Source organism: Hetaerina americana, unplaced genomic scaffold, assembly GCF_022747635.1.
Source record: "Hetaerina americana unplaced genomic scaffold, ioHetAmer1.1.p SCAF_8, whole genome shotgun sequence".
Classification (NCBI taxonomy): Eukaryota; Metazoa; Arthropoda; class Insecta; order Odonata; family Calopterygidae; genus Hetaerina; species Hetaerina americana.
The window spans coordinates 36,846,588-36,869,448 of NW_027287427.1; the positions used below are offsets into that span (position 1 = coordinate 36,846,588).

General features: G+C 34.9%; 1 protein-coding gene across 2 annotated transcripts in view; it reads left to right on the plus strand.

Annotated features, from left to right (window-relative positions):
* LOC139698111 (transcriptional regulator ATRX homolog) overlaps positions 1-22,861 on the plus strand; it is a 75,918-nt gene that overhangs the window by 25,748 nt on the left and 27,309 nt on the right. Inside the window, exons 8-16 of one of the 2 annotated variants that reach the window (XM_071597026.1) lie at positions 2,889-3,011; positions 5,151-5,415; positions 8,037-8,078; positions 9,934-10,095; positions 12,230-12,329; positions 13,222-13,350; positions 15,964-16,095; positions 17,757-17,873; positions 22,176-22,339. In XM_071597026.1, coding sequence (XP_071453127.1) covers positions 2,889-3,011; positions 5,151-5,415; positions 8,037-8,078; positions 9,934-10,095; positions 12,230-12,329; positions 13,222-13,350; positions 15,964-16,095; positions 17,757-17,873; positions 22,176-22,339 — 1,234 coding nt within the window. The remainder of the gene's footprint in view (positions 1-2,888; positions 3,012-5,150; positions 5,416-8,036; positions 8,079-9,933; positions 10,096-12,229; positions 12,330-13,221; positions 13,351-15,963; positions 16,096-17,756; positions 17,874-22,175; positions 22,340-22,861) is intronic. The other variant, XM_071597027.1, reaches the window with a different exon arrangement.

Genomic DNA, 22,861 nt, shown 5'->3' on the forward strand with positions numbered 1-22,861 from the left:
AGTTTAATTTAGGTATTGATGATCTGAAGAAATATGAAGGTGAAAAAGGCAGTTGAGTGGATATTATCCTCAAGGAATTTCTCTTGGGATTAGGAAATATTAAAGGAAAGTGCTTTTTCTGATAATTCATGTCATTAATTAGGAAGTTTCTCTGGAGTAGTTATAAGCTAAATTTAATACCAAAATTCAAGAAGAGCTAAGTTGCAGAATGTGAGACTGTAAGACCACAGTTTTTTTTTCACTTATGGCTGAATTTAAATCTGACTGTACCAGATTGGCAGATGGAGAATTCGGGATGGCCAAAAACTGAGACAATACAGATAACATCAAAAAAGTTCACCAAATGGTCCTGGATAACCGTTGAATTAAGGAATTAAGAGGGCCGGTTCCATAGGTCAGATAGGTGATGACAATCTTTTTTTGGGATAGTCACAGAATTGTGTTCATTGATTATCTTAAAAAACGTGAAACAATGATTGGAGAGTATTATATATAATTGCTTGACAAGCTGAAGACAGAAATAGCAAAAAAAAATGATTGCATTTGTAGAAGAAGAAAGTGCTTTTCCATCAAGGCAGTGCAGCTGCTCATACTTGGGCAGTCACCATGGCTAGAATTGACAAATTTCAGTTTGAATTGGTTGACCACTAACCATATTCACCAGATCTGGCCCCCAGTTTCCTGTTACCTAACCATAAAGCTTTGCTTGGAGGACATTTATTCATATGCGGTCGTACGTGGTATTCATTCATTTGTATGTGGTCACTGACAGTGGATGTGTTTTCTCACTGCTCCGAGGAAGTGGAAGTTTGTAGTCAAAATGCCTGGGGAGGTCATTCCGGAGAGTAAAGTGGTGATTAAGTGCAAGGTCTGTAAATGTTGTTGAAAAAACGGTGCCCAATGCACGGATGGTGGATGTTGACTTCACTTCAAGTATGGTAAGAAAACCATGAAAGAGTGTAATCAAGGAGGATGTAAGTGTGGAGAATGTGAAAAGAGTGTTTCAAATGAACTAGGCTAAAATAGAAAAGCTAAGGAGTGAATTGCAAACAGCTAAGGAAGTAATAGCAGCCCTAAAGGATTAAAACGATAGATTAGAATGTCAACTGGGTAAAAAAGTTGAAAATTGTGAGGCTCTTGGAAACAGGAGAAGGAAAAGACCCCTGCCAACTACTATTTGGCAGAGGTAGAAAAGCATTGCTGGAAAAAGAATTTAGACTATGTTGAAAAATAAATTTGAAGAAAATCATTTATTTGTTAGCTCAGAAACTTTTCAGTCCCCCAAATATTTCATTAATGCAGCGTTATGTTTGCAGAGAGAATGTCTTTTATAATATTCACTGCAAATAAAAACATAAAAAGAGAGATTAGTATATATTTTAATAATGAGAGTTTTTCTGGCATTCCAAAATCAACAAAATAGAATGGAGGAAATGTTGGGAGGTAGTGGGATTTTGAATGCAGTGATTGGATAATGTTGGCTCAATTGGAGAGAAAAGGGAAGAAATTAGGTTATTTGGACAGTACATAAAGAAGGTATATGATGAAACGACTGAATAAAGGTACACCAATTACAGTTAACACTGTGTGGAAGTATATTGATGATGATGATCTGTTTAATGATTTTGCCAAACTTACCATTTTCTCAGACCTGCTTGGATTACAAAGGAAAACAGTCAGAAAAAATGTGCTTAGTGTTATAGCACTTGACATGTAAATCAGAATGTTTTGTGTCAAAAGACTTGTATTTTTTATACAGCAGGTAGTGTAAAATTTTAGATACTTAAATGTTAGGTTGAAGATGATAATCAAATGAGAAAAATAACAAAACCACTTTATTTTGCTTATTATTTATTTTTAATTATAATGTTTTGGATTTTTTTGTTCTCTTATCCCTGGCTAAAACTATTGCAAAATTGCAGTCACACTTAAAGAATATTGTATAGTGTTTGCATTTATGAAGCATTAATTTGCATAAGTCCATATATTTAAGAAATGAAATAAACATACTTTTGAGCTTAATAAAAGTTGATAAGTATGAAAAGTTTTTTGAAATATTTTGGAAAATTCTTTTTAGTACCCTTTTAACTAGTGTATTTTTTCCATTTCAATAAATTAATATTGGGGTATTTTGACTCAAACCAACCAAATTATGTTCAATTTCATCAGCATCAATTTACGTACATCTAAGTTTATTCTATATGTTTATGAAATAAAAGTTTTTGATAACTGATAATGAATGTACAAATGAGTAACTAACATAAGTTTATTGACACCAAACTGTTATCTTCCTGCTTCAAATACTCATGTATAAAATTATCTTATTTGTTATTTGGCTGATGTTTGTACTTCCCAGTGTGTCATCAGCAAATAATTGGTTTTGGCATGTTTCAAAGTCGCCAATCTATTCATGAAATGGAAAAATAATGGGATTCAACAGGCTTACCTGTTTGAGTCTTATTTCAATATTTGGGCTTAAGAAATAATATTCACATGACCATGACACCATGTAGATGGAGAAGCACTAAAGCCATTTCATTACACTTGATTTCTGTGCATGGTTTCAAATAAAACTTCACAAATAGAGGCATAGAATTTCACGTACTCAATTTTTTAATTTTCTAGAAAACCTATCCAATTACTTACTATTACATATGCACGTAATAGGCATTCAGTGATGTTTGTTTTCAATGAAAACATGTTGAGATTCATGTATTCTTAAAAACTGGTCTAGGTATTGGTTTCTCTTTATCACGTTCATATTGTTCTTTCTGTGTCAAATAGCTATTTTGTAACTTTTGATATGTAATTATAATAACAGTCCTATTGTAAAAGCTATTCATTAATTGATTTATTATAAATTTTAATTGGTTAAATAATTTTTTCAGATGATGAGCTTCATGATGGTGACACTGAAAATATTGATGAGCTGTCAAAAGTTGGCACAAAAAGAGAGGTAAAAATGATGGATGCACTGGCAGCAGAATTGTTGGCAAACAGCTCCCCAATGGGTATGTATTGAAGTGGAATGGAAATGAATTATAAAACAAAGGTGTAACCACGTACAACGAGCATAATCCATTCCGGGATTTTTCCTGTAAAGCAAAATCCTCATTTAATTAATGTAAAATACGATAATGCTTTCAGTGATGAAAAACTAAATTATGTAAAAGGTTTATTCAAAAATTAATTATATATATTAACACACATACATACATACATGTGTGTATGTATGTATATATGTGACCGGAGGGTCCTGGGTTCGGTTCCTGGGCAAGTCTCTGGGAACCTGCAGCTCCACCCAAGGTGTATGTACAAGGTCTCTTCAAAAAGTATCACGAATTTTGAATTTTAGTGGGTTAGGTATATTTGATTTTCGATTTTGTTGTGGCAGTATGTTGGTACTTAAATCTCTCCCTTATGCCAAAAACTTTGGCCATTTTGAATGTTCTGTTAATTTTTGACGGCTGTTTTACTTGGACATGTTTTGGCTTGTCTTTGATTTTTGCCCATTCCAAGAAATGGATCAAAGAATCTGTATCAAATTTTGTGTGAAAAATGAAATTAAGTGCACAGATGCATTGCGAATGTTGACTATGGCATATGGAGAAGCTACCTCGGACCGAAGCAACGTTTATCGGTGGTACAAAATCTTCTGAGAGGGCCGAGGAGATGTGAACGACGAAGAGTTTGCCGGATGCCCGAGCACGTCTACAACAAACAAAAACATTGACGAAGGGAAGAAAATAGTCTTGGCCAATTGTCGAATCACTATTAGGGAAGTTGCTGAGGACTTAAACATATCGATTGGCTCGTGCCATTCGATGTTTACCAATGATTTGGGCAAGGCACGTGTCGCTGCAAAATTTGTTCCAAAATTGCTCCTGAGGGTCTAACAGTTTTCTTCGATTGCAGGGATATGGTGCATCATTAGTTCTTGCCGCAGGGTAGAACAGTAAATAAGGAATATTACCTTCAAGTTATGTGCAATTTGCACAAAGCAATCCGCCACAAACGCCCGGATTTGTGGAAGAACAAAAATTGGCTTTTTCACCATGACAACACCCCTGTTCACCCATCGTTACTTCTGCGTGAATATTTGGCCAAAAGCAACACACTTATGATGCCGCAGCCACCGCATTCCCCAGATGTGGCCCCGAGTGACTTTTTCTTCTTCCCGAAACTGAAGAGACCCTTGAAAGGACAACGCTACGCTATGATTGACGAGATTGACAGCATCGAAGAAGGAGCTCAACAAGATCACAAAAAATGAGTTTTTGAAATGCTTCGAGGATTGGAAAAAACATTGGCACCAGTGTATAATATCTAATGGGAATTACTTTGAAGGGGGCAAATAGATATTCATGAATAAATAAATAATTTTTGAGCAAACAAAAAAGTCTTGATACTTTTTGAAAAGATATATATATTTTTGATTGGATGATTTCGTCGACGTAACACGGAAGTGTTGAATATTAAAGTGGACACAGCAACAAACAGTATAGAAACGTACAAAAAGCTCACTTGCACGTTATTTCTTGAGCATTTTGATGGAATTCTGCTCTGCTTCTGGCAGCAACATATATATATATATATATATATATATATATATATATATATATATATATATATATATATATATATATATATATATATATATCGCTTAGGCGCTTAAATCTGGACCAGCAACATATATATATGTTGCTGGTCCAGATTTACACCATGTATGTGTGCGTGCGTATGTGTATATATATATATATATATATATATATATATATATATATATATATATATATATATACATACATATATACATACATATATATATACATATATATATACATATATATATGTTGCTGGTCCAGATTTACACCATGTATGTGTGCGTGCGTATGTGTATATATATATATATATATATATATATATATATACATACATATATATATACATATATATATACATATATATATGTTGCTGGTCCAGATATATATATATATATATATACACATACGCACGCACACATACATGGTGTAAATCTGGACCAGCAACATATATATATGTTGCTGGTCCAGATTTAAGCGCCTAAGCGATATATATATATTTGATAAGTTGTTCACAAACATTCATATGATTTTTTTTTATATGAATAGATTCCTCCAGCAGTGGAAGTGATTTTGTACCAACAAAGAAAAAGGCAAATTTTGAAGCAAAGTATATAAAGAAAAAAGGGCAGGTCAAAGGAAAAGATAAAAATAAAAGTGATGATGACAACTCATCCTCTGATTTTGATAAAATCACTTCCAAATCATCTTGGCGAAGAGATAAACTGCTGAATGAAAAACTGAGTGAGACAGATTCAAATGAGGAAGAAAAAAAGTGGAAGGCTAAGAAAGAGAAGGAAAAAGCTTCATCAAGGTTGGTATTGTATTGTTTTAATTTTATCCAGTAGTTGTGATAGCCCACTTGGCAGGCTATTAATTACAGATCTCCATGTTTGTGGTAGTAGATAGTCAGTATTATATGGAATCTGTGTGACATTTTACTCTCAAAACTTATGATATTTGTGAGATTAGCATTTATAATGCATGGATGTGCAACAAAGGTAAATTTTTAAGAGAAATATTCGAAGGAAGAAATAGAATGTTTGTCTTAATGTTTGTCAGTAATATTTGTCTTAAACGTATGCAAAGCAAAGTGATGACCAATATCATAAAGCATTGCATTTCCAGCCTTCCTTCCTAACTAACTAAGTAAATACTAACATCAGTTGTGTTTATAAAAGGTGAAATGCTTGCAAAAGATCCTCCATCCAAGACAGAAAAAAGCCACATGCCAAACTTGTCAGTATCCTGCATAAAATTTTTGTTTAAAGTCTAGTGTATTCAAAGTTAGACTTTAAATTGGAGATCATTAACTAGACAGGTGGAAGAATTTACTTATCATTAAGTGTTTTGGGCCAAGATGGTAAAAGTAGTTGGTACATAGGAAGGAGAATTGACATAGGCAAAGAAGCTTATACTTAGGGGAGGAAGTTAGTGACAAGGACATTGATTAAAAATGTTAAGAATAGATTAGTGAAAATTTTGAAATGGGGTATTGTTTTGTATAAAGCAGTAACTTGCTTGTTGAAACAAGATGATAGGCATAGATCGGAGGATTTGGAGAAGAGTGGAGGTAAAATTGATGGAGAGGAAAATAAATGGAGAAGTGTTAGGCATGATGAGGAAGGAGAGAGAGTTGGCAGAAATCCAAAGGTGGCTGGAAAGGTGGGTGCTGAGCATTTGGTTGGCAATGGAATGTTGAAGACTGATAGAGGGGAGAATATTGGGCTAGCAAACTCGGGGGGGGGGGGGGGGGGGAGAATAGATGATTTGGGTAAGATGAATGAAAGTAGAAAGTATGTGGAATTTAACAAGGGCTTATTTGAGTGTAGGGTGTCATTTTGTACCTTTCTCAGGTGAGACTTAGAAATGTAGCTACATTCAGTATGTATCCATACAAAACCTACCTTAAACAGTTAACTAACAATATTGAAGTTAATCTCAGGAAAAATTAATGCCTGATATCACTTTTCTATCATTAGCTTATGTCCAGGAATACATGATGTATTGAGCAAATCAAATAAGGCTGTGGTGCTAAAGAGCATTCCCACGGAACTACTTAAGGGTTTAAATGTGGAAGGAAGAGTTTTTATGGGCTAATTTGAAGCACTTAAGAGGAAAAAATATACCTGGAAGAGTTTGTTAGATAAGTATGAGTTACTATCCCATAGAAGGGATAGCCAGCCCTATGCGAGGATCATAGAAAAATAAGTTTGATTCCACACACCTGAAAAAAGTGACATAGGGTCATCAATAAAGGAATGGAGAGGAGGTTAACTGACTACTTAGGGAATGAGCAGTGTGAGTTTGGGAAGGGAAGAAGTACATGTAATGCTATAACAGTAATGAAATCACTAATAGAAAGGAACTAATGAGTACAATCAGGATGTATTTGTTTTATATATTTGAAGAAGGCATTCCATTGAGTAAATTGGTTAGAATTAATGAATGAATTGCTGAAAATAGAAGCAGATTTGAAAGATAAGTGGCTTATACTAACCTGTAAATGTGTCAGACTACTCAGTCGGGAGTATAAGATGGAGAGTTGGGATTGGCAGTATTGGAAAAAGAGGTAAAACCACTAAAGGTCCATGATCACCCATGCTTTTCAATGGATGTTTGGAGAAAATGGTAAAAGCGGCATGGGAAAAACTGGAGATAGGAATGAAGTAGGCAGGAATTCATAAAATCATTCAGGTTTGCAGATGATCAGCCTTAATTAGCCAATCAGCTCCCTTGAACAGTTACTTAGGGCTTACAAGTACTGGAATGTGTAAATGTCACTGTCCATGAAAACTTGCACTAAGTTAGTAGACTAAAAAATAACTTTCATAATGAAAATCATGTATGCTCCTTCTTGATAACCAAGTACACTAGTGTGGTATGGTAATTTTAATTGGTGATGTCTGACAAATGACCTTCAATGCATGTTTAATGAAGTTCACTTTAATGCTAATAAGGTTATGGCTTGATCTCGGCTACCTCAATGAAAATTATATTTTTTAAATTAATATAAAATTACATACATTGACACATGGCTTAGCCAATAATTTGATATTCTTAAAGACTGTCTTTAAGGTAAAACGTAATATACAGGCCACAAAAACAATATTTTGTCTGTAGAAATTTTCACTTGCATTTATTTTGTATGTGTTTTCAATTGGGTCTGTTAGGATTTTTGCATGATTTTGTAAACTTGAAATCGCCTAAGTAATAAGATTTTGAAGTTTTTCGATAACATTGTACACTAAATATTTTTTGCTATCATTTCTCAGATATAATCGCGAGTTTTATATTTTTCTTACAATTTTTGAACTCCAAGCATAACATCATACTCCATAATAAATGCATATGAATCTTAGATGTGTTGGTTTGATATCTATGTACATGAGTTGATTGTGTCATAATTTTCACCAAACTGTCTGTTACTTTTAGTGATTCTGCTGATGGATCCGACAACAATACTCGTAAGACCAGGTTTGTTTCAAATTTATGTCTTAAACATGTACATTTATTTTTGTTATTTTAGATTTCAGTATGTCTGGCTATTGACTTAACTGATCAAGGTGGACTTTTTGCTTTATGGTTTATTTCTCCTAACAGTTTTCTCTCATTTTGAATGTAATTCTTTCATTTTTATTCTAATGTAATTATTCTGTTCCATCCATAAATCACACTTTTTTTAGCCTGATCATCTTGCTTTTATTTATGCATGTAAAAAAAAATTGGGGCCTTCACATATATGTTCGAAATTATATGCAATTCCAATGTTTTCTGCTTGAGGAAATGATGATTGTTCATGAAAATCATATCATGAATTGTTATTGTATATGTGATTGAAATATTAAGGCATTAGGTCTCCTTTACTTTTTGCTTGCTCTGTGAATGCCCTATTTGTATGTATTTGCTCATTGTTTGTCCTCCTTGTTTCATACTTAGCTTGTTATGAGGGTAATTAGAAAAGTTCTCAGAATGGAGAAGAAATAAATGACTTACCTCAGTGAAACTTTTTTATTCTTCAATGTAGTCTCCCTATACAGTAATTTACTTGGTCCAGCGATGTTCAAATCTCTTGATGTCTCGAAAAATTGATTCTTTCAGGCTTGCAAAATTTTTGTCTACTTTGGCTGTTAGTTCTTTGTTTGAAGAGAATCTCCATCCACTGAGGAAAATTTTAAGCTAGGGGAAGAGATGGAAATCTGTTTGAGCCAAATCTGGCAAACAAGGCTGGTGTGGCAACAATTCATATCTTAGTTCATGTTTTTTTTGCTCTGGCAATGACACTTGTGTGTGGGCATAAATTGTCTTGATGAAAGATGACTTTCTTTCCAAACCTGGCCTTTTTTTCATGTATCTTTTGCTGTAGTTGGTCCAGAAGGTTAGTGTAGTATTGTCCAGTAGTTGTTTGACCAGTAGGAAGATAATCTATCAGCGAAATCCATTTGGCATCCCAGAAAACTGAAGCCATCACCTTTCCGGCTGACTGTATTGCCTTTGCTTTCTTTGGTGGTAGTGAATCAACATATTTCCTCTTCTTTCACTGTTTTTTTTTTGTCTCTGGGGTATAGTGGTGCACCCAAATTTCATCTTTGGTCAGAAACCAGCACAGAAAATCTTGTTGGTTGCTCTTAAAATGGGTCAAACATTGTTTGGAAATTTCCATTCGAATGGATTTGTGATTCTGCTTCAAGAGTTGCAGCACCCATCTAGCAGATAATTTTCCCATGTCCAATCCACTCTTAAAATGTGATATGCCCATTCAGATGACATCCCTTTGGTTTCTGTTTTTTCTCTAATTTTCTGTCGACAATGGTCCATGATTATTGTATGCACTTTTGCAATAATATCTGGGGCAGTGGCAAATTTTGGCTGATCACCATCATGATCATCATCTAAGCTGTCCCGACCAAAGGTTAACTCATTTGTCCTCTTCACAACAGTTGAATATGAAGGAGCAGAGTCCCCCTAGAGTGTCCTGAAAGTCCACATGAATTGCTTGTGCTTTCATGCTTTCTATACAAAGTATTACATCACTACTCCAACCTCTTTTTTTTCCATCTTCACAAATCACTACTCATAAACAAAAATAGAGAGGCATCTGTGCCACAGACCTCTTATCAGAGCACTGATATGTGAAGCATTTACTCATAAAAGATTACTTATTACTACATGGGAAACTCATTGCACTCGCACTGAAATCTGGTGGTGATTCTGAGAACCTTTCAAACTACCCCTGTACTTTGCTGAATGATTGCCTTCTCTTTATGTACTGAGCTTAAAAGATTTTGATTTCTTTTTCAATTTGTTAAAAATTATTTTTCTCTTCTTGCAGGTCGAAGTTACGAAGGTGTTTAGCCAATTCTGACTCTGATGTCCTTGTGGTTTCAAGTTCAGATAAGAACTCTGATTCGAGTGATTTTGGAACTAAAAAGAAGAAAAGGAAGAGGAAAGCTTCAGATTCCAGTTCAGCTAAAAGCTCTGAATCAAAAGTCAAGTAAATATTATGTCATCGGTCTTTATAACTTTTATCAGGGTGACTGTTTACCCAGATAAATGAAAAATACCTGGAATTTCACAAATTCATATAAATACATTTACAATGATTAAACTATAAAATATTCACTACAATATAACCATTAGATAATACAATTTGCTCAGTGTGAATTTGTTCAAGCTGAATTTCAGGGATAGATAATGCTATCATATTTTATAAATGCTGCATGTTCATTAATGAAGACTTTCTTGATATTTGGATTTGATAATTGAAAATATTTTCAAATTATAAAATTGGAAAGAGTTGCATGTTAAATTTCCTTCTTGTTGAGTAATTATTTGCAGTAAAACTTATAGGTGGTGAATCACTGTTTTCCTTTATTATTTATGTTGTACGAAAAGCTTAGCAAGCTTTATACCCCTAAGGTATCTTTATTCACAAGATTATACTATCACGAGAGTACCAATGTACTCTCACTTCATATTAATTGCTCCCTCTGAAGGAAACTCATGCCCTCACTTCCTCTCAAGCTGTCAGCACATGACCATCCATGCCTATGTAGGCTCAGTACTCAGTTGGCTCTGCCACACTATTCCAATGCATGAGGGTAAGAGATACACAATTGTGTGTTCAATTCCCATGTTCAGTTGCTATAATACCTCCTCATTTGTTTTCCTTTCATCCATTTTACCTCTTCCATCCTTCTCCACACCCACAAAAGCATTTAATCTACATGTATGCCTATCATCTTGCCTCAATACCTAAGCTTCTGCACCGTACAAAACTGCTTTGTTTCAAAGTTTTCAATGATCTTTTCTTAACATCCTCACTCAATTTCTCTGTCATCAATTCCTTCCTCTTTGAGAAAGTTTCTGTCCCTAATGCAGTTCTTCTTATATTCCTGATACTTTGACTGTCTTGGTCCAACATGCTGCCTTGATAAGTCAATTGTTCCACCTGCATTACTTTTTTCTTTCTAGTTTAACATTTAACTTAGCCTTCCTGTTTTTTGAAAATCTCATTACCTTTGTTTTGTTTACATTTATTCTCATCCCATACCTATCACACTGATTTTTTTATCTGCACAGCAATGATTATAATCCGTTGACTGAGTGGAGAATTCAAGATCATCCACAAATCCAACTGATTTTATGGATTCCCCTAGGACATTCATTCATATCTCTATATTTTTCCATGCCACCCTTACCATTTCCACCACATATATTTTGAAAAGCATTGGTGATAATGGAAATCCCTCTTGTTAAAACCGTCCAGCTGTCATCTGCATCAGAGTGGTCTGAGACAAAGTTATGAAAGAGACAAGTGGCATATCCCTCCAATCTACTCCTATCTTCTGTAATACTTACATTAATTCTAGCCAATTAACTCTATTAAACTCCATGATGAAATCTACAAAACAAACAAAAAATCCTGAATATATTCTATATTCCTCTGTATTAGTAGCCTCATTTTCTGCTGTGGCATCTTGTGTGCCTCTCCCTTTCCTTAACCCTAATTGATTATTTCCTAAGCAATCATTTGCTGTCCTCACCATCCTCTTATTAATGAATCTTAGTACCACTTAAACTGCATTTGAAAACAACTTCTTGTATAGTGCTCACATATGGCTTCCTTTCCCTTTTTGGGAGTGGTAATAACACTTATCTGAAGAAATCTTTAGCCCAATTGCCTCCCTCATAAATGCTATGAATTAGTCCATAAAAATTTTTCCTTTCACCTTCTCCTAAACCTTGAGTAGCTCCACCATCTATATTTTATTTCAATTCCCTAAATGCACTTTCCATCTTGCAACAAAGTTATTTTATAAATTATTCGTAACGTGCCTAATAGATCTCCACCATGTAGTTCCTCTGGGTATCCTTTCATCGCTCTTGGATCTTCCCAGGTTCATTTAGTAATTTTTCTGGCTTATCTTTGAATGTTTGTGTGGATTTTCCCTTATTAATCCCTTGCTTTCACCTTCTTGTTTGGTGAACCGATTTTGCTTTACCTTTATAAACTTTCCATATCCTTGCACTGTATTTTCCATCATGTCTCTTGTGGCCTGTTAGTTTTGAGTCTCAGTTTACTATTTAACTTTTTGTTCAGATGCATATAAATTTATCATTCATAGGAAAAAGAAGAAACTACGTCGAATTAAAGTGGTTGACTCAGATTCTGATGAAGGAAGCATCAAGGCTAAGAATGGCAAGGATGAAGAGGAAGAAGAAAAGGTTAGTAGATATCATTGACATGATGTCTGGAAATGCTCTTGTCCATGTGAACAGAAGAGAGATATAATTATTTAATTTTTAATTTGCCCTTTTGACCCAGCATGTTAATGTAGCGGAAATATGATCTGGTACTTTCCTGGCGTGTCAGCTTTATGAAGTTTTCTCTGGTCTTCCACTGGGTTTGGGGTACCATGTTGGCTAACGTTTCAACTCATCTGCCCTGAGGACAATTTTCAAGTTGAGATTCAAAACTTTGTCAAAAATATAAATTCAAATGGCTCATGGTTACAAAAATTTGCCAATATATGGCCACCCTATGTATCTAATTGCAAAAGTATATGCGTATAATTGTCCTTGCTAATTACTCCTAGCTTACTTCAAGAACAAAAGTTTGACATTGCATATGGTGAATTTGCCCTTTGATTCTATGAACTAAATTTAATGTGAAATGAATGAATGTCATGTTAATTTGAAGCCTTATTTTCAGGAAAGGCTTTTGGGAACACCAATTAGTCCAGGATTTCCTAAGCTTTCATAATGTCATTAATCTCTTGTTTTTAACAAGCTATTAAGATTGTAATACAAAATAAAATAACCTTGATAATTTATGGTTACTCTACAAATGGATTGACTTTTATATCAGCTTAAATAATTACTTCTTAGGATTTTAATATTACATTTGAATTGTTTAATTACTTAGATTCTCTACCATATCCTTCTGCCTAATATCTTGAAACATACACAATGCATAATGCCGAAAATGTTCATTATGTATTCCTGTGATTAATTGCTGACCATAGAGGCATAAGCATCATTGTCTGTGGTTTCTTAAAAATGTTATAATTTTTGCATAAGGAATAGTCCATTAACCGTTGGCTCATTTCCATTCAAGGAACAAACAGGCAAGGGAAGGAAAAACATACGAAAAGTCATGAAGGGAAATCAGTTGGCAGAAGAGACAATGGCAGCTGCAAAGGATGAAGAAGAAAGAATCAAAAGAATTTCCGAGAGGCAGAAAATGGTGAGAAGGGCAGGATTTAGTGGTTCTTTGCATCTGACATAAAGCATGCATCTCTTAAGTTTGGTCTTAATTTAGAATTCCTGTGTACTCCCCAAAAAAGGCCCAGGATTTCTTGTTAAGCTGTGAATTCCTGATGAAGCTACTTGTGGAATATTGATCTGGTGTCATATATTTTTTCCATGTGATTGTGTTAAATTCTCTTGCACTGCAAGTGTCATGGTGGCAGAGTGAGCAACAACCTATGTAAATGATATTCATTAATTTTTTGTGTAGAATTTTTAGGTGAATTGATTTTTATCTGCAGGAACACACATTAATAAATACTCAGATGAAAACCCACCTTTGGACATTTCCTCAAAAATACCAGGAGTGACAAGATTGCACAAATATTAGTTGTTTTTAATCCAGTGCTGATTCAATATAAAATGTTTCTTATAAGAGGGAAAAGTTCTTGGCCTTGCCCATAAATGGCATCGCTACTCGCATGAATTATCTCTCTCATGTTGACATAACTGTGAGTAGACGCCATGAAATTCCAAGATATTCCATCTAGCAGTTTACTCTGGCCAGTCATTTGAATCAGTTGCAGTGTGAGTGTTGTTAGAAATGGAAAAAATCAATTATTGTGCTGCAATAAATTTCTTTGTAAAAGAAGGTTTAATGCCTATCGAAATTCATTTGAGGATTGTAAATGTGTATGGGGACTCTTCTCCTTCAACTTCTGCCATGAAGAAATGGGTGGTCGAGTTAAAATGAGGTTGTGACTGCCTGAAGTCAGAATATTGCAACCAGACCATAAGTAATCAAGAATTGTACAATATGATTTTGGAAGATCGGTCTATTAAGGTATATGAAAGTACTAATACTCGAAGGATATGAAAGCAACATATCAGTTATATTTTGCACGAGGAATTGCACATGACTTGGAGTGCTTCACAGTAAAACAAGAGTAATTTTCTGCATCAATATGTGATAATGGATTATACATGAATTCACCATTACATCCCAGAATCAATATAACAATGCATACAGTTGATACAGGCTGGTCCTTCAGCTCTGAAGAAGGCAAAGATGGTGGCATCGGCAGGAAAGGTCATGGCATTGGTTTTCTGGGATGCAAAAGGAAATCTGTTGGTTGACTACCCTAGCCAAAACAGTAACTGGGGAGTACTATTCTAACTTTCTCCCAAAATTGAGAGCAAAAATTCATGAAAGTAGACCCAGCCTCTATAGGAAAAAATTGTCTTCCCTCAGGACAATGCATCTGCCCACAAAAGTGTCTTGGCAGCAGGGAAATTGAAAGATTTGCCCTATGAAGTTTTGGAACATCCACCCTATCCCCCAGATTTGGCTCCCTTGGACTTTTAACTCTTCCAAAAACTCTCAGAAGTCAATGATGGCGTTTTGCATCCAATCAAGAAGTGATTGGGCCTGTGGATAAGAACTTGGGAGCACTTCGGGAAGAACACTGCAGAGATGGGATAATGGCCCTGGAACGCTGCTGGATGAAATATATTAATATTAAAGGCAATTATGTTGAAAAATATAGCATATTTGAAAACATAAATTGTCATAATAATAGTAGTTTTTAGGGGAGGCGACCAACATCTGAGGTCATTTGTGCCATTAGGGATGGACAGGAAAGGATGAAGGGTGGAGAGAAACCTGGCATCAGCATTAGCCTACTCTTTACTAAAGGCGCCAAGGGGTCCACAGCTTAACGTCCCATCTGATGGACGGCGGTTTCACTCAAAGTGCCCTCATCAAAGCACCTCAAGTAGGGATCAAGATACCACTGAAAAATATTCAACACCGCCAGGATTTGAACCCGGGCCCTCTGGGTGGGAAGCCAGTACGATAGCCACCGCACCATCTCGATCCCCACATAAATTGTCATTTTCATCATCAGGCCCTGAACTTTTCAGATCACCCTTGTAGCTAACCATAGTTAATATTGTGCAATTTTTTTTATTTTTGTTTATTATTTATATCATTTATATAAGACATATCAAAATCCATTTTTATTATTAACGACATAAATGTTCTCTTCCTTTCAACTTCAAAATGGAGTCAGTAATTTAATGTATTTAGTTGAAATAATATTTGGCATAGCTATAGTTACTATGTTTCATGCAGAATACCTTTTTTTTAATAATGACGAAGATTGACTATGGTTACTTTGTGTAGAATCTTGTGTGAAGTAGATAAAAAGAGTATGAAAATAGTCTAACACAAATTTTAATCCAAGCCCGCGTAATCTGTGGCTCAATACCCCCATGTTTTAATTAGAAAAAGAGAAACTTCCTTTGCCAAAATGTCTAACTCTTCCTTTGATTTTCTTTTCAATGCTAAAATTGTTTCTTGACTGGTTCTCAGAATCGTTTTTAATTCCATTTGTTTTTCCTTCTGTAAGGTCAATGAACGAAAAGAAATATCCCTGGAAAATTTCATTCTTTTAACTCTAATAAAAGTACCTTAGACCTGTGTGAATAAGTTTCATGTGTCTTATAGTACATTTTAAAAGATAATACTTAGTTTCATTTTATATGATTGTATTTTGTGAACAAATGGTGAAATTTTGTGTCTGATATGCGCATTTATCCCTCATTTTAGTATAATGAACTCTTCACTGACAAACAAAATTTGGAGACTTTGACGCAAGTGGTTCTAGATTTTGATCCTGACACCAAAAAACCACTGGTATCTGTTCACCCAAAACTTGTAAAAAAATTAAAACCTCATCAGGTAAGCCCCGTCTCATGAGCAGATGTAGCTCATGTATCCTTATTATACAATATCTGCAAAATGTGTAGATGCACGTATTTGAATTCACTTGTAGAATATCCTGTATTGAATTTCTTTTAAAATTAATAAAACTTGCTCCTTTTAAACTTTTTTGGTAATCCATTATAATTTATCCATTTTGGGTCATGTGACTTTTTAACTCCAAAACCTTCTTGGCTGTGAAAAAAAAAGAAATGTCTCTGTTTATCTTGTTTGTTCTAGTTAGTAATAATAATTAAAGTTTATTCACTGTTGGCAATTCATCTATTGCATAGGTTTATAAAAAGAGATCAAGTGCATACCAGGTTGAATGAATAAGTAATGCAGAGGTACAATTGAGATAAAATTATACATGGACATAGCGCAACCTAAGTAAAATGTTAGGTCAATTATCTTATTAAAAAATAATCATCAAGAGTGTAAGGGTGTTTTGAGTGATGACTTTTTACTTTGATCTGGGATATTTGGATAGACTGAATTGTTTCAAAGTGAAGAGTAAGTTTATTGTGCAGGATTGTTATGGTATAGTATGGACTTCTACCAGATAGAGTGAGTTCATCTACTCTTAGTAAAATCATATTAGTTGCAATGCCAGTCCTTTTTTTCTGTTCAAAAATTCTGTCTCCTGGATACACTGGATGTAGTGTTTTTAATACCCGCTAAATGTATGCCATTGACCTCCATTGTTAAGTATGAATATAATCACATAAGATTGAGCCTTTGCAATTATGCCAACAGCATTTCCAAAATTTAAACAAAATTAATGTCATGTGATTTCATCCAGAAGTAAGCCTCTGGTGATAGTTTTCTAATTATATGGTTATACCAAACCAACTCCTCAACAACTTTTTGCTTGTTAAAATCGAAATATTTAGAAGAAGCCCTTCCTACCCTCGATTTTTGTCAATAAAGGGGCATCCTTTTTTGTATTTTAGACTTTTTAACTTTATTATGTAGGCTGACCCATGGGTTTTGTTCCCAGTACCTCTTTCTTGCTCCCCACCCCGATTTTGTACCTTCCCTTGTCCTTCTAGTATTTTCCTCTTGTTTTACTTCATCATTACCCTTTTCCCTAGCATTCCTTTTCTGCCTCCTCACCTCCCCAACCTGTTGTTCATCCTCTGCATGGTTGAGTACTCTGTTAGCTCATAACCATCTACAATATGTATTGTGAGCAACCTTCCTTAACATTTCTTTAACTATTAAATAACCTGAGTCATTTTAGTGAAATATATACTCATTTTAAAAGTGAAATTTTTTTCTTGATCTAATTTTTGTTCATGAACAACATGAAACTGTGAAGTGCAACCATGAAAGTTTTTTTTTCAATAATATTATTTCTCGTAATGTTTCTCTTCTTTTTTGAGCTAATCTTAACTTGAATAGAGACCTTGTGTCTTTTCTATGGCTAAATAATTCCTATTAAATTTCCAGACATTGTGTTGCCAATGTAATGTAGAAAGCAGATGTCATGTTTGAAGTATAGCATTAAGCTTAAGACCAAAAGTCTCTTATTTCTGATAGCACATTTTTTAGAAAGTTATTCTGTGGTTTAGCAAAATATGTATTTTGCTTATCAAGCGAGGACTAACATTTTCTTTCTATATTGCCATTTATTCCAGGCAGAAGGTGTGAAGTTTATGTGGGAAGCATGTTTTGAATCTCTGAAGAGGATAGAAGATTCTAAAGGTTCTGGTTGTATTTTGGCACATTGTATGGGTTTAGGAAAAACTTTGCAGGTAATCTCACCTTTTGTGGTAGTGAATATTGTGATATTGTGTATAAACTCGCTCAATCTTCATCCAGAAATGATACCTAACTATTAACAATTTTTTTTATAAATGGGACTATATTATGAATTGTGGTAATTAAATAGTAGGACTGGTGCTACAAAACATTTTATTGATTACCAATATCGCCTTCAATGTATTCGCCTTGCCAATCCTTACAATGTTCCGTATAAATTTTCCATTGCTCAGAGCAATACTGGAAGTCCGCTTCTATCAGCTTGTTGAGAAACTCCGTCGCTTTTGTTTTCACCGCTTCCACACTGTCAAATCTTGTCTCTGTAAGCTCTGAGTTGACCTTAGGAAATTAAAAAAATCACGGGGGCCAGGTCGGATGAGTAAAGTGGGTAGTCCAATAATGGTGATGCCATATTTTGCAAAAAAAACTGCTTTATAATGGTCTGTTTGCCTGTAGGCAAGGCAGAATGAAGTGGAACATTGTCTTAGTGAAGCAACCAGGAATTGCTCTTCCACAAATCTGGTCTTCGTCTGCTTACTCGTTCATAGAGGGCAGTCAGAACCTTGATGTAATGTTGTTGATTAACTGTCGGACCTTTGGGAACCAGTGAGTGTAGGCAATTCAATGCTTGTTAAAAAAATACAACCATCATGACTTTAAATTTTGATTTGCTCATTTTCCAATGCGTTGATTGGTACATTATTTCAGGATCATAGGTAAAACAGCATGATTCATCGCAAGTAATCACTCTGTCTAACAATTCTGAATCATTATCATTGTTGTTTGAAAGGTCAGAACAAATGTTCATTCTTGATTCCTTTTGCTTGAGTAAGACACTTTGGCACCAATTTTGCAATTGTGAATAATTCATGTAAAATTTGATGGAAACTTTCTTTGTTAATTCTTTAGGTTACTGGAGTAGCTTGGAAAATCAGGCAATGATTTACATGGATCAATTCACCAATTTTCTGGATGAAGTTGTCCATTCTAATTGTTAAGAGTCGTCCAGGGCACGGATTGTCTATGGTTGTTTTGTGTCCCTCCTTAAAATTTTGAAACCACTGAAAAAATTGTGTGCGCAATAAATATTTACTTCCGTACATTTCCTTTAACATGGATTGAACTTCTGTAGCAGTTTTCCCTAGAAACAAGAAACTTGAGGTTAACTTGTTGCTCCTTCTGAACACTGCTTTAATAATGAGATGCTATTTCAAGAAATTGACTGGGCAATTACTGCAGAGAGACTGAGTGATGTGCAATGGTGCCCATTGAGCTCAGGGTGGGGGAAGCATCAACAGACAGACATGTTTTTAACCTTCCGCAGTGCACTGACTGTTTGCTGGTAGCAACACCAGTCCAGTTAAATATTCAATTGTTCCCGGCTCAACCTTGTGGAAATTCATTTTAATTAAATGAAGAATACAATGTATCTTTCCACTGTCCTTTATTTGCGTACTAGTACACAATAGTTTGCGGGATAGTACGCACCAGTCCAGTTATTTAATTGCTGCATTTTGTAATCCTATTACTAGTATTACTTCAATTTAATGTTCTAGATTGCAATTAAGTACAATCAATTGGTAATGTTCTCCATATCTTTTGTCATGAAAAAGAAATTCATGTCTCTAACTTTTTCATGTTTGATAGCGCAATTTTGCAGTAGTCTCCTCCCTAACATATGCATTCATCCCAATGATGTTTCCACTTTTTTAAACAGTCCAGGAATGCTTCTACCAGAAGGCTCATCAGCTCCTCCACCACATTTTTCTCTCTCTAGAATGGTGGCAAGTCTTTGTTTTTTTTTTAGTGAGGGTTTTAGTTTGGGGAACAGAAAAAAGCCATATGGGGCCAGGTCTGGTGAGTCAGGAGGGTGGGGTAGCAGTCATGTTTTTGAGTAAAAACTCACAAGTTCTTAGAGATGAAGGAGCCGGTGCATTGTTGTGATGAGGAAAGCACTCCCTGCTTCTTCAAAGTTTGGGCTATGTTTACCTGATTTTTCTCTCTTAGGCGTTTTATAACCCCCTGGTAGTACTCTGTTGACTCTCTGGCCTTTAGGCAGGTATTCATGATGCATAATCCCGTTGCATTGAAAAAAACAGTCAACATCACCTTGGCGTCTGAGCAAACTTGTCGAGCTTTTTTCAGGAGGGGGATGTTTCACCAATCCATTGTAAAGATTGCACTTTTTTGTTGATGACATCCATAAACCCATGACTCATCACCTGTTATGATCCTGGACAAGAAGGTTCTTCAGCTCAATCAAACATTTCCTGACAGACTTGAACTCATAATTGTTTCTGGTCTACTGTCATCAGGCTAAGCATGAATTTAGTGGGAACTCAATACATCATCAATTTTTTTGTCAGGATTTCATAGCATGAACTAATTGAGATGCCATTCTATTCTGCAAGCTCCCTGACAGCAAGCGAGGATTTGCATGAGCAAGACTGTTCGCTTTCTCGATGTGTGGGGTTATCAGTCAACATTGATGGTCTCCCGGAAAGCTTGTCATCTTCCACCAATTGCCACCCCTTTTTAAACCAAGTAAACCACTCATAACATGCAGTACGTTTCATAGCATCCTCACGCTAAGCCTTGGTAATCAATTCAAAAGTTTCCATGAAGGATCTGCAGTGGTTCATGCAAAATTTCACAGGACAATGCCTCTCCTTCAAAGAGATAATTTCCACAGATCCAATTTTACTCCACACTCCACAAATGCCTCTTCACATAAATAGCCATGACTAATCAACAAAACTAGTTATGAACAAAGTGGTTGAAGGCTGTTATACTGGAAGTTTCCTAGGACAAGAGGCCTCCAAGCTGACTAAAAAATAACCTACTGGAGTTTCCAAACCAAGTTTGCGAACTTTCTGAACTTACCTCGGATTTTTCTGGCTTAGGAACTGAGTAGACGAGAAAGTTTGTCTGCATGTAATCATATTTTTAAATTGATGAATTGTTTCCAATATGATTCAGTGCACCTTTGATGGATGCAATTTATAGTTGATAGCAATGAAACATTGCAAACCCCCTTGTGAATATGAGTTCACAAGGGCTACATTATAATCCTTATTGTTTTAGAAAGTCTGAAAACAATCATCTAGGTTGTACAAAATGTGCAATCTAGATAGATGAATGTTCTGGTTGATTGTGTATGAAAAATTGATATGCTTGGTCATCTAATGTTTAGTCAGTTATTTATTTTTGTAAATGCAGTCAATTGCACTAAGTTGTAAGTACCATAAAATGGAGTAACTATGATTTTGATGCACACATGCTTAAATGTGTTGAATATTTTTTCTCAGGCAAGGGTTCAAGATATGTGTGGTGGCTGAGAAATTTCTTAATCCATTCTATATGAGAACAATTTTCATGAAATCTCTTCTTACTTTCCAGAATTATCAAAACAAATTTTGTGCAATAGTTTGCATATTCTTTACACTCAAAAGGAATCCCTACTCTGAGCTCTTCAACAGTCCTTACATCAACCATTATTTATCTGAAAAACTGATAGACTGCAAACAGGTTTATTATTTTTTTTATTTAGTCCAAAATAGTATGTTTAGAGACTTATTTTTTCTGCTGCAGTATTAATGGATATATTTTCTTAGTCACCTCCCTTACAGATTCCCCTTTCTGTAATTTTAATGAACTGGCCTAATTTTTGTATTTTAGACTCCATAACTTTATTTTATTGAATGAGCCATGGTGTTAGATCTCAGAGGTTATTCCTTGTTCCCTTACTCTTCTAGCATTTTCCTTGCACATAAGGACGTCCACCCTAAAACTTCATATACTTTCTTTCAGAGTCCAAAATTACCCAAATTTTGCTGAATTATACTCCTGAAGTACAATGATGAAAATTGAATCAATGATCTAACTGCTTTCTATGGGATTTTATTTTTTGTTTACTAAGAATTCTGTCACAAGTAAGACCCTTCACTTTATCATTAATCACATAAACTCCAGTATTTACATCATTGTGGTTGTAACAGAATTGAGTTCTGAATGAAGAGAAAACACATGCAAAATTGTTGGAACCTTCAAAGATACCCCATTGTATGGTACTTGGATACATTTTTGGTCTCTTTAAATGATATCTCCTGAATTCTGTAATGAAAAGCTCCTTTGTTTAAATGCATACATTCTCAATCACTGTAATTGCTGAGTGAGTTCAAATTGTAAAAAATCGGTTCCAATCAAAGGAGGAACTCAATGTGATTTATATATTATTTAAATGTTTGAAAGTGTTTTTAATTCTGTATTTGTTCCTTTTATTCCTGGACCGATAGGTAATTGCTTTAGTGCATACCTTGCTAAATAATCCAAAGACTACAGTTCACACTGTTTTAGTTATTTGCCCACTCAACACAGTTCTAAACTGGGTTAATGAGTTTAAATATTGGCTTAAGGACTTGGGTAGTGGAGGAGACGTAGAAGTATATGAATTGTCAAGGTAAGTTCCACTATTTTATTTTAAAAAAGCATAAATCATATTTTAGAGGCAAATTTGAGATTAGAAAGCACTTCTTCCAGATGCAGAAATTGTGTTATATTTTCTCTGATTAATGTCATTATTTAATGAGTTGTTGAGTAGGTTACTGTGTGAGCACTCATTTACTTCCTGTGTCCATTGTCTTGGTTTTTTCATAAAATCATTTTTCTGGTCTTATGAAACTGAGCATCTTTTTTTGTAACGATAAAAGTGATACATGAGGATCAGGATGGTGTGATGGCTTATGTGGCCTTCCCACCCAGAGACCCGGGTTCGAATCCTTGAGGTTTACCTCTCTGCCCTTCCTGCATTCCCTAAATAATTCCTAACCTTGCCGAATTACCCACATCTATCATAATGGTAGAAATGACCTCAGCCGTCAGCTGCCTCCACTAATAACTAATACTTAAAGTAATACTTGAGTGCAGCAGAATAATTGTGTAATGATACAATTTCTATATTACTTCTGTTTTCAGCTTCCTT